Genomic DNA, 12,615 nt, shown 5'->3' on the forward strand with positions numbered 1-12,615 from the left:
ACACTGTCTAGCCCCAATTCCGTTTGAGTGGGCTGAAGGCAGGTGTCCATCTGTGGAGGATCCCGTTTCTCCTGGCCAGCTGGGACAAGGCCAGGCCTGACTTTTGGGGACATCCCTGTGTGATGGAAATTAAGCAGGAGGATGACTGGGCACAGTTCCCAGACAGGGGTGTGGGATGGTCCAGGTGGAGGTCGGCAGGCATGAAGGTGGAGGTGTGTGTGCCTGCCTCAGAGGTTCAGGCTCTGGGGGCTCCTCGGAAGGAGCTGAGGGGCTGGGCGGTTAGGGAGGGGTCGGAGGATGGGAAGGACTGGCTGCCAGTGAGGACCGGGGCGGGATCCGGATCCGCATGAGACTGAGAACACTCAATGACGTGGAGGCATTGGCCACCGCCCCATCCTGGCTGTGCCTTCAGGGGTGACTTGAGCACATCTCTGAGTCAGGTGTCCTCCTTTGTAAAACCATTGCACGCCTTTCCAAAACTACGGTTTTCAGTGGTTTATTTCAAAGTGTCCTGTTCTGTTCCGAGCAGCTTGGGGGTAGAGCCGGTGGACAAAGACACCCTCAGGCAGCCGCCGAGGAACGTCAAGGACACGATCCTCAGCAGAGCCCTCATCCTAAAGATCCTTCTGTCGGCTTCTGTCATCATCAGCGGGACCCTCTTCATCTTCTGGAAAGAAGTGAGTTCTCACTGGCTCATTCAATGCCTGGGTGGTGGCTGATGCAGGGCTGGAGTGTGTGCAAAGCAAGGTGGACGGTCCCTGCTGGGGGGTGTGGGGGGGGTGGTGACAAAATCAGACCCACAGGGCAGCGCTGGGGAAGGAAGGTGGGCGTGACTAGGAGTTGACTTGGCAGAGGGATGTGAGGCCTAAGGGGCAGAGAAAAGAATTCAGACCTCTTTCTAAATAGGAAGCGTGCCTCTACTTTGTTGTCACCAGGAAGCAATATGAAATCTACTAAAAGAAACTCCTGTCTTGTTCCCTGGAGGTGACTGTTGGCAGGGTCTCAGTAGGGGTCACCTTTTCGTGGCCCGTAGGTTCAGGGCACCCGTGTCTGGAGACATCCGCTGATCTAGATGAAGAATAGGCAGGTGACCTGTCCCGACCTTTAACCCCAATCACCCATGTGTGGGAAGGGGAATGGGACACCAGCCCGCCACACCGCCATTCTGCCCCACGAGGAGCGGCTTTGCTTCTCCCCGCCACCAGCCCACTGCCAAATCCGGCCCTGCCCGGGGCGGTGGCAGAGGCCCTGCCTCTGTCCAGCCCGTGTGCTCAGCTGGTGCAGGGACAGACACAGACCTTCCTGTTTTAACAGTCATCCTCAGCATGGGGTCCTCATAACAGCATCAGCACCCTTGGGACCGTATGAGAAATGCAGATTTTTAGGCCCTACCCAGGACCCCCTGAGTCAGACTGTTTTAATAGTCTCTCCCAGGGGAGACTGTGTGACCCTCTGGTCCAGCAGATGAGCTCAGGTAGGAGTGGTGACTGCCACCTCTCATCAGGCAGAGGGATGTTCCAGGAGCACGCCCAGAACCTTCTCGCCTTGGGCGGCAGCCCAACCCCCACAATGTCAGCCAGAACGAGATGGTTCCCACAGGAGTGCCCGAGCCAGGCAGGGGTCTGTGGCTTCTTTCATTCAGCCTCACAGGCCCTAGTTCTTCATGGGGTTGGTGTCCTTCTGCCTTCCTTGTAGGAAGCAACATTCTGCCACGTGGATGTCACTGGACAGGTGTCGCCTCCTGGGAGGCAGTGTTCCATTTAGGTGTGCAAGGTTCCCGTACCCGACAGCAGAAATTCCAGAGGAAAGGCTAATGGCTCCTCCCAAGAGAGGGGCTGGGTCCTGGGGTGGGGGTGGGGGGTTCAGGAGACACACTTCTGGGTTATACCAATTGACTCAAGACTGAAGGGAGGTTTCGATCACTTCCTAGTAAAGCTAAAATACTGTGGCCTGGACACTAAGGCCTGCTCCATCCCTGGGCTATCAGTGGAAGACAAGTTTATGGCGGGGGGCTGTATCTCCTCCTCCCGTACGCTATGTTCCAGATCCCCGAAGACAAGGCGAGTACCCCACGCACCACAACGATGACCTTCACCTGTTTTGTGTTCTTTGACCTCTTCAACGCCCTGACGTGCCGCTCTCAGGTGAGACCAGTTGCCCTCAGGCCGTCGGCTTCCTTCTCTGTAGAACCGAATCGTGCTCTCAGTGAGAAACTGAGGTCCCTGCCCGAGTCACTCAGGGGCTCTCGGACACAGGCAGCCTTGTCTGAGATGGCGGTCATGTGCCCTTCTCCTGCAGACCAAGCTGATATTCGAGATCGGCTTCCTCCGGAACCACATGTTCCTCTACTCAGTGCTCGGGTCAATTCTAGGGCAGCTGGCTGTGATTTACATCCCACCTCTGCAGAGGGTCTTCCAGACAGAGAACCTGGGAGCACTGGGTGAGTAGGGGACCCAAGATGGGGTCACTAGAGACCAGAGCTATCACACGCCTGGGACTGGTGCCTGCACTGGGTATGGGCCATGTCATGGGGGTGCGGAGAACCTACGGAACTGCAGAGAAAAGGCTCCTCTGGCAGAAGGACCACCCAGGACAGAAGGGGTCTTGGCATCTGGTGAGCCCCCCAACCCCGGCCCCTCTGGCAAGGAGGCTCTGAGCACAAATGGGTACAGTGACAGTCTGGCTCAGCCTGGAACATGCTGTGTACCCCAGCTGAGTGAGTTAGTTTGCCATGGGCAATGGAGGATGTTAACAGGGGCCAGTGTGGCTTGGACACCTGCTTACCTAAAGACAGGGAGTTGGCCTTCTAGTAGTTCTTGCTGAAAGGGACATGATTTAATGACCAGTTCTCTGGGGACCGAGCACACACCTCCTCCGGGGCAGAACTTTTCGGACCTAGGCTTCCCACAGATTCTCATTCTTCTTTTGGAAGCTACCCAGGGTGGCTTGGCTTCCTTTGCCCGAAGCTGTGATGACAGTGACCAGAACTAGGAGGGCTGGGTCCTGAGCAGGAGGAAGTCACCTGGAGAGCAACAGTGACCACAGTGACTTGGAGGGAGCAGGGGCAAGCACCCCTTCTCCTCCCTTCCTCTGGCCCAAGCTTCCCACTGGCCACGTTTACCCCAGGGCAGGCAGGCTGGTGAGGCAGCCCCTAGCTGGAGCATCAGGTCTGAGGCCTTGGAGACAAGTGCACCGGAAACCTCCAGGCAAGCCTGGGGAACATGAGAACCTTCTTCCTAGAACAGACAAAACAGTGTCCACGTGGGACGCCTGTGAACGCCCTGTGGGTGCTGACCAAAGAACCCCAAAATGTTTTAATGAGATGTGTCCATCCATGGGGAATTAAGCCCACTTACCAAATCTGAAGGAGACACTGTGACTGCATGTGGGCACCATGTGTCATGAATTGTTGGCAATAGGAGACATGGGTCCGATTAATCAGATACAGCAGGGTTGTGAGGGTGGGAGACTTGAGGAATTAACCCACTAGAACAGTCGGGTGGGCTGGACTGGGGCCAGAAGCGATGGTCAGGGAGCATCTGCCCTAAGGAGGGATGGGGGGGCTAGCATCCATAACAGCTGACCTTGCTAATGTGCCCCTGCCTTGGTAATGTGAGCCACCTAGAAAGGCTGTTGGTCCCTGTGGAGGTGGCTCAGGGAGACCTCTGCGCCCTCGCCTGTCTGTAACTCCGGATAAGGCGGCCTGGGGAGCAGAATCCCACACAGAGGTTCCTGAGAGCCGTAGCCGCCACCATGCTGCCACTGCCCTGATTCTGGGAGGCTGGCGACCCAGGGGGTACAACCTGTGCTCTCTGACCCCTTTTCTCTTTTTACAGATTTGTTGTTTTTAACTGGATTGGCCTCATCCGTATTCATTTTGTCTGAGCTCCTCAAACTATGTGAGAGATTCTACTCCAGAGCCAAGAAAGCCCAGATTCACCACGAGGATGTATAACGGTCCCGACCAGTGTGAAACCCCGAAATCATCTGTATTTTGATGTGACTGTGACCCTCCCCCAGCCCCTCATCAAAGGGGGTTTTTAGGCCTCTCTAGCATTAAGTCACTCACTGCCGCTTTCTCCTTGAGAAGCCAGCAGAAAGCTGGGGCCCAGGCTCACGTCCATGCCTCTCTCTCCTGCCAGGCTCTGGGACAGACTGTGAGGAACCTGTACAGAAACACCTCGCTATTTATTAAATCACAATGATTTTTATTAACCACGTCTGCCTGTGTATTTGTGCCATAGCTCAATGCTATGCAGCCCACTTATGAAGAATGCGTGAGTACCTCGGGGAATGGGCTCCTGGCCATTTCTCTGCCCATTGTTGGCCCTTCTGATGCTCCACACAGTGGGGGTTTGGGTGTTTTTGTTAAGTGCTGTGCCAGGGGCCTGGTTATTATCTCGATGTATTTAGTGTTTGTTTCTACAAGTGGCCAGGTTAGAAACCCACAGCCTTGTGCTCATCACCACGTATGTGGTTAAGAGCAGTCACATCCTGACTGGCCTAAACAAAGGCCCCAGCTTTCAAGATGAGCATTAAGGGGTCTTTCCCTCCGGAACCAGGAACATTTCCCACCTGCCTGAGAATGAGCCTTATTTCCCACTGCCCCCAAGACTGTTCTTAAAACATATCTGCCCTTCCAGGTGAAATGTGGTAGGACAGAGAGGTCTCTTATCCCTGTCTGCAGCCAAGCAAAAGCCACCAGAAAACCAAAACTGAAACTCCCATCTTTCATGAAATGAGGCTACAACTCAACCCCTCCCCCACCCCCGCCGTTATTAGCCAAGGTTTTCTAGAGAAACTGAACCAACAGGACGGAGAGAGATTTAAGGAATCGGCTCACGTGCTAGTTGGGGTTGGCAAGTCTATCATCATCTCTGGGGCAGGCCAGCTGGCTGGAGGCTCGGGAAGGAGCTGATATTGCAGCTCAAGTCTGACGCAGTCTCAACTCTGGAGGCAGAATTCCTTCCTTCCCGGGGGATCTCAGTCTTTTCTCTTAAGCCTTCAACTGATTGGATGAGGCCCACTCCCGTTATGAAGGTAATCTGCTTTATTCAAAGTCTACTGATTTAAGGTTAATGCCATCTAAAAAATACCTAACAGACATCTAGACTGGTGTTTAACCAAACAACTGGGCACCATGGCCTAGCCCAAGTTGACACATGAAAGTAACCATCACACCCAGCCACACTAGCTGTTAGGTAGGCTGCCCAGGATGGTGACACCTGGGCCAGATCAGGGTGAAGGTCAAAGTGGACCCCTACTACTTGCAGTGAGTCCAGATTCTTCCAAAGTAAGACTCACAGTCTGTGAGTGGGGGCGGGGGTGGGGGGTCACTATGCTCCTCTGCCCCTCCAAGTGACACCAGAGCTAAATGGGGAGATGCACGCATGCCACCCCTGTAATAAGAATATCGAGGGGCCCGGCTGGAGAAATCTCTTGGGCAGATGTGATATCTGCCCAGCAGCTACCAACCTTTGGCGACTGCTGAGAGGTAAAGTCCAAATCATTTGTCACATACAACCTGCTACGGGGCTTTGCTCGGAGCCAGGCATATTTCCCGCTGCGTCCCTCCCTTTGCAGGACCTTTTGGCAAAGTGCTTGCCCAAGAAATACGCTTCCCCTTAAAAAATAATCAAACAAAACCAGGGTCAATTGATACTTGCAAAGAACAGAGTCCAGAAATAGCCTCATACAAATACAGCCAATTAATTTCTGACAAAATCCAAATGGAATTCAATGGAGAAAACAGTTATATCAATAAATGGTGTTGAAACAACTATAAGTAAAAATGAACCCCTTGACCTAAAACTCATACCTTCTAAAAAAAAAAAAAAAATTAACTCAAAACGGGCCATAGACCAATAAGCAGGAGCAGGAAAAAAATCTTCGGGATCTAAGGTTAGGCAGAGTTCTTAGACATGACACCAAAATTTGGTACTATCTATAAAAGGAAAAAAAATGATAAATCCAATTACACCAAAATTAAAAAGATTTATTCACAAACATTACTGTTAAGAGAATAAAAATACCCCACAGACTGGAAGAAAAAGATTTTCAAACCACATATCCAACAGTGGACTTGGATCCAGACTATTAGTTTAAATTCAAAATTTTAACACTTAAAATTTTCAGAAAAGGAAAAACCTTGAACTGACTCTTCACCAAAGAGGACATATGATAGATAAAAATATGAAAACATGTTCAACATCATTATCCAGGAGGGAAATGCAACCTTGGCTCACAGTAAGAAATACTACATACTTATTAAAATAGCTAAAGTTAAAAAAAAATACTAAGTGCCATCATGGATACATCTGGAATCATAGATACTGCCGGTAGGGATATAAACACTACAGCCACCCTGGAGGACAGTTTGGCAATGTCCTGTGAAGTTAAATCTATACTTACCACATGACCCAGCAATCCTACTTGTAGGTGTGAATCCTAGGGGAGACTTATGTTCATACAAAAATCAGTACATGAATGTTCATGACAGCTTTATTTGTAAGAGCCAAATCTTAGGAACAACCCACATGTCCTTAAGTGGGTGAGTGAATAAAGAAACTGCGATCCATCCACACGGTGGAACACTACCCAGCAGTGAGAAGGAACACACACATTGTAACTTGGATGGGTCTCATGGGCATTATGCTTAGTGACAGAAGGCTGTCCTAAAAGGTTGCACACTATGTGATTCCATTTACATAACATTCTCAAAGACACATTTGTCATGACGTAGAATGGATTAGAAGTTGCCAGGGATTAGGAGAGTGTGACTATCCAGGGTGAACAAAAAGGAGTTTTGGGAGTGATGGAACAGTCAGTATTGCACCGGATTGTAGTGGTCGTTACATGAATCTAGACAAATACCAGAACTACACAGAACTTGTGTCAGAGTCCCCACAATAGCTCTTAGGCTCAATAATCTACTGGAAGGACTCACAGGCCCAGGATGACGAGAAGCTCTGTGTTTGGAACCCCTTCATACCCTGCCCTTTTGCAGGTTTGTATCCTTTCCTTGTAATAAGGATTACCATCATTTTAAGAGGTGTCAGAGAGTTCTGTGAGTCTATCTAGAGAATTATCGAACCTGAGGGTGGTTTTAGGATCCCTCCAAACTTGCAGTTGGTGTCAGAAGTCCTGAGCTAGAAGACTGTGCTCTTAGCTTTGAGTCTGCCTCAAACCACATGCTAGGTAAAAACTGATGAAGTTCAAACAAGGTCTGTTTCGTTCGTGGTGTTACAGAAATGCCAGTTTCCTGGATTTGATAACTGTGCTATGGTTATGTAAGCTGTTTTCATGGGGAGAAGCTGGGTGATGGGTACACAGGTACTCTCTGTACTGTTTTGGCAACTTTTTTTTATCAGTCCAAAGTTATTTCAAAAAAATGTTTATATGAAAAAAAGAAAAACAGGCTCAGAAAAATTGAACACAAATATACCAGGTAAATGCAAATAACGTACACAACTGGGGTGATAATGTCAGACAAGAATAAAATCAAGGCCAAAATCATTAAGTGAGACAGAGAAGGGAATTTAACAAGACATAATCACCACGGAAAATCTGACAGGCCTGGGTAGGTATCTATGCAATATCCACATACAGAGAGTAAACAGGACAGGAAATTTAGGGAAAACAGGAAAATTCATGAGACTCTAACTGGCCATAAGGAAGAACATTACTAAGACCTTAATTGATTCCAAGAAGTAGATATAATACAGATAACTTCCCTAGGCATGATTCAATAAAACTAAAAAATTTATGGGAGAATTATCTAGCACATCAAAATTTTAAAACCGTTGGGTAGAAGAAATCAACATAAAAACTGAAGAAAATCTAGAAGCTAACTATGAACATATATCTAACAGAATCTATGCAATGCTGCTAAATAAAGCAGAGCTCAAAAAGAAAAGTAATAGCTGTATATATTCATTCGCTTTCATTCCTTTTGATTTAGGAATTTAGCAATCGACTCCAAAAAACTGACAAACAAAAATAAGGAGGAAATAAAATTAATTTAAAAACGAAATTGGTAGAATCTAGGAAAAATGAAAACGAGAAAAATCCACAATTACAAAAGATCTCAAATATTTTAGTCAACTCTATACAAATTAATTTTAAGACAAATAAAATAAAAATTTTGTAGGAAATAAGAAAATCTTCAAAATTGATCCCAGTAGAAATTTAAAGCAATCCAGATAATAAGAAATGGATACGGTTACCAAGAGTTAACCCTGTCCTCACCCACTAAACCAAAAAGTACCACATGAATTTTACCCAAATTTTAAGGAATACCTTTCAATTTGCATTCTAGAACCCAGCTAAGGGAAAGGTTCTAAATTATTTTTACAAAGCCAGTACAACTTTAAAGCATAATTTACATAAAATCTGACAAAAACAAAACAAAAAACTACAGAACAACTCATTTACACACATTGCTACAAAAGTACCAAACATAACCCAACTGAATTACCACATTGGAAAAGTGACCATTAAAATACAAAGATGGCTCAATATTCGGAAACCTATTCCTTATTAACTCTGAAAAAAGAAAAACAAATGCTAAAAAAAATAAAACTTTATGAAATTCAACATTTACTTTTGATAGGAACCCTTCAATAACAAACACAAATGGAAATTCCTTTACATGAAAATATTTATATATTTGAAATATCAAAACAGCAGCCAGTGTCATGCTTAATGGTAAAAGACTACATGCATTTCCATTACAGTCAGGAATGAGAAGGATGTATCATGACTTTTAAAGTTCTCAAAGTATTTGCTGAAAAAAATCAATCAAGAGAAAAAAAATTATAAGGTCTAGAAATCAGAAGGGTAGGGAAATTATCCTTATTTCCAGGTACGCAACCATAATAGCTGCAATCACAACTTAAACTTACACAATGTTATATGTCAATTATATCTCAGTAAAGCTGGGGGGTGGGGGCAGAAACAAATCTTGCAAGCTGAAACACAACAGAAAGACATCTTTAAAGTGGCAAGGGAAAAAAAGTCAAAATCTTTCGAAAAGCAAAACAAAGCAATCCTTTCAAAATAAAGGCAAAATAAAAATTTCAGACCAAAAAAGTAATAATCATCCTAATACCTGCAAACTCCCAGAGAACTCATTTTTTAAAAAAATGAACAGCAGTGGTTCTCCACGTGAGGTCCCCAGACAAGCAGCAGCATCACGACCTGGGAATTTTATTAGAAATATAAATCCTTAGGTCCCTCCCAAACCTACTGAATCAAACTCTAGGGGGGTAGCCCCACAATCTGCATTTTTAAGAATCCTTCTAGATGATTCTGATGTAGGCTCAAGGTTGAACACCACCAGGTAATTCAGCAAGGTAAATGGGTACAAAACTATACAGGAAAGTTAAGAGCTTTCCTATGTTCAAAGAATCAATTAGAAAAAAAAGAGTCCACTTACAGTGTCGGCAATGACAACAAAAATTTATCTACCAAACTTAGTCCTGTTATTGAATAGGAAGAATCAAATTTTTAGCCAGATATCAGCTCTGCCTACTTAATCTATACTTAATGCTATCTCAAATGTGCTACCATCAAACTTTTTAGTAGTCAAAGAGCTACCAAAGGTCACAGGGGACTAGCTCGTACATCTTTTTTTTTTTTTAACATAAAATTAATTCAGTTGATGAGAAAGTAGCATTTTAATTCAGTGAGAAAGAGACACACCATTTAATATAAAAGGTACTGGAATTTATTTTGGAGTAAGACTGAGGTCTATTTTTAAATATATCTTGAATGGATCAAAGATTCAGAAGTAAAAATGGAAAGCACAGTAGTAGTAAAACAGATTTTTTAAAAAACCTCAGAGTAGAGAAAAGCTTCCTAGGCAAACCATAAATCTCAGAAGCCTTAAGTGGAAATGTTGGCAAATATGATGCAAAATTCATGTAAAGAAAAATAAACACTCGAACTGGAAAAAAAAAAAAAAACAGTTACCACACACATGGCAAATGCTATTTTGTCCTATTCAAAAAAGCACTTTTGCAAATCAATAAAACCACACCCTTAACAATAAGATAGAGGATATAATACAGATGGCGTTTGAAAAATAAAGCTGGTCAGTGTCATTCATAAAAGAAAAATAAGTTACAGTTTTCATCTATCAGACGAACAAAAAAATAAATGTTAATACAGTGTTCATGAAAACATAGCAAACCAGCACTCTAGTATGTTAGAAGTATAAATTCGGCTCGAAGAAGTTTGTTAATTTGTCAGTATTTAAATAAAAACCACATACCTTTTGATCCAATAATTCAACTTCTAAGAGTTTATCCTCCAGACAAAAATCACACCAAGACACATAAAGGATATTCACTGCAGCCACGGTTAGCAGCTGGGGATGGCTGGACCTTAGAAATGACGGCACATCCGTACCATAGGACATTATGCAGTCAATGACAGCAAAGAAGGACACAGATGGATAGACGTGGAGCCATTTCCCCCAAAAAAGTGAAGGACATATTAGTCTGCAAAACACAATTATTCTAGGTGTACAAGGAGTTACTTCTGGAAGGTCTAAGTGGCTTTTTGTGAGTAGTTTCACTTCTTGGGAAGGAAATGCTGGAAAAAGGGCAAGAGGAAGGCTTCCCCTTCAAGGTATATCCTTTCGTATTTCGATGTTTTATACCACGTACACATATGGTAATTTTTTTCATTAGGCGGGGGTGGGTAGAATAACGATAGACACTTTTCTACCACGGACTGCATTTTGTCACCTCTTCCTCCTAGCCCCTTTTTGGGCGCTGATTGGTCTTCACTTAGGGAGACCGCTGATCCTTACGACCAGAACCGTTATTCCCATTTCGTAATGGAACAAACTCATTCGTTAAAACTAGCATCGCAGGTTTCCCAGTCCTAGGTAGAACATGGTGCTACAGGCCAGTGGCCCTGGCCATGGCTGACGCCCTAAGCAGATTAGTGTGCTTAGCGTCGCGCACCCGCCAGAAGGGCGGCGTCCCCTGAGGTTACCGGCACCTGGTCTGGGGACCCCTTTCCTCGTGTAAGTGCGTTATCTCAGGAAACAGATCCATTAGAACAAGTGCAAGGCAGAAAGCAAGCGTGAGGGCAAAGTCGAAGTCTCTCTAACAGCCGCAGAGGCAGCAGCAAATGGTACTGGAGGTATGGATGCCAAGGAACCTTTTACTAGTGAGGTATTTAATTGCATTTTATACGTGTGTGTGTGTGTGTGTGTGTGTGTGTGTGTGTATTTTTTTTTTAATTCCACAACAAATTGAAGATTTGAGACCTAATTCTTCAGATGTACGGTAAAGACATCTGAAGATTCCAATATCCTGTAACTAGACCCCATCAGTGAGGAAGTAGCACAATGTACCTGAGAAGCTATTAAGAAACTGGCTTTTTATAAGGAAAATCAATCATGGCTGAGTCTGTGTGTGTCACATTGCTGCCTCTCCGTGCACCAGGCATGTGCTTTTCTTTTGAAGGCTAATTTATAAGGCCTTCTGTTTAGCCAAGGGCCTTGCTAAGTGCAAAGTTTGGTGAGCCTCCTAGAAGAAAATGCAGAACCTGCAAAATGCAAACAGCTCAGTTTGCTATGGCTTATAATCAGGGCAAACTCTATAATAAAAGGTCAAAGTTTACAGCAAAAGACAAGAGGACGAGGTGTATGTCTGAGAGAGGGGCCCACAGCACCTTTAAGGAGGGAATTCCTGGTGTGTTTACAGTTGCTCCAGGTCTGGGAGGTGGCAGCTCCGCTTGGAAGCCCAGCTCACTGGTGATATGGACAGGAGTGCCACCAAGTTACCACTAACTCACGTAAGAGGTCATATGAGGGCCTCCAAACGTCCCCCGCATTTAAAATAATAACAGAACCACAACTTTGCTTCTCTGTTAATCTCATTTTCTCATTTGCTCACAGCTGAGAAAGGCAGATGTGGAAACTTACGATAAATACATATCGAGGGCTCATGCCACTATTATCTCCAAAATCTTCAGCTGTCTCCCTCATTAATACACTGTGCTTTTTTATAAATATAGCAATTCCACATCATAGAAAACTATTGTCAGAAAGAGTCAAGATTCACATCCAAACACTGTCTTTTACCAGTCGAAACGGAACATCAAGACACGCTTTAACTGGGACACCCCGCAGAGGTCAAGTGACCCCCAGTGGGTGGAACCCCCTACACACAAGAACTCACATGCTCATCAAATGCTGATTCCAACCAAGGTCTCAAAGGTCTCGTATCTTTGCATTTCAGCAATATGAAATAAACAAAGTAAAACTGAGTTGCTAATTTAACACTCAGGATTTCTGGGAGATAGACCCACCAATCAATAAATGGCATGAGAGGAATTTTACTCTTCTGATTAAACACATCCAGGACATCTAGACATGACCGGTTAAAGTGAAGCCCCAGCAGGCCATGCGCTCTGTCCAGGACGACCCGACCTCAGGGCTTCTCCTCATAGTTGTCAGGCGGCTCCCGGAGCCCTTGGCTGTGGAGACCCCGCCCACTGACCGTCAGCAGGATCTGAGCCTCGGGGTCCACATCGAGAATGCTCTTGCCGCTGTTGGCCTTGGGAAGAAGGGAAGGGTGTGTTCAACAACCAATGATG

At 45.5% G+C, this 12,615-nt stretch overlaps 2 protein-coding genes across 4 annotated transcripts in view; one reads left to right on the forward strand and one right to left on the reverse strand.

Moving 5' to 3' along the window:
- The window catches only part of ATP2C2 (ATPase secretory pathway Ca2+ transporting 2), a 66,690-nt gene extending 62,705 nt beyond the window's left edge, over positions 1 to 3,985 (forward strand). The window contains exons 24-27 of the mRNA XM_016165925.2: positions 530 to 677; positions 2,046 to 2,144; positions 2,299 to 2,440; positions 3,837 to 3,985. Of these exons, the coding sequence (XP_016021411.2) occupies positions 530 to 677; positions 2,046 to 2,144; positions 2,299 to 2,440; positions 3,837 to 3,955 (508 nt within the window). The 3' untranslated portion in view covers positions 3,956 to 3,985. The remainder of the gene's footprint in view (positions 1 to 529; positions 678 to 2,045; positions 2,145 to 2,298; positions 2,441 to 3,836) is intronic.
- MEAK7 (MTOR associated protein, eak-7 homolog) overlaps positions 481 to 12,615 on the reverse strand; it is a 34,315-nt gene continuing 22,180 nt past the window's right edge. For 2 of the 3 annotated variants that reach the window (XM_016165928.2, XM_016165927.2), the window contains exon 9: positions 8,582 to 12,575. In XM_016165928.2, the coding sequence (XP_016021414.1) occupies positions 12,450 to 12,575 (126 nt within the window). In that variant the 3' untranslated portion in view covers positions 8,582 to 12,449. Of the gene's footprint in view, positions 759 to 2,095; positions 3,023 to 3,121; positions 4,167 to 4,843; positions 12,576 to 12,615 lie in introns of those variants that run through there. The other variant, XR_004954254.1, reaches the window with a different exon arrangement.

This window comes from Rousettus aegyptiacus, unplaced genomic scaffold (genome assembly GCF_014176215.1).
Source record: "Rousettus aegyptiacus isolate mRouAeg1 unplaced genomic scaffold, mRouAeg1.p scaffold_m13_p_14, whole genome shotgun sequence".
NCBI classification, from domain to species: Eukaryota; Metazoa; Chordata; class Mammalia; order Chiroptera; family Pteropodidae; genus Rousettus; species Rousettus aegyptiacus.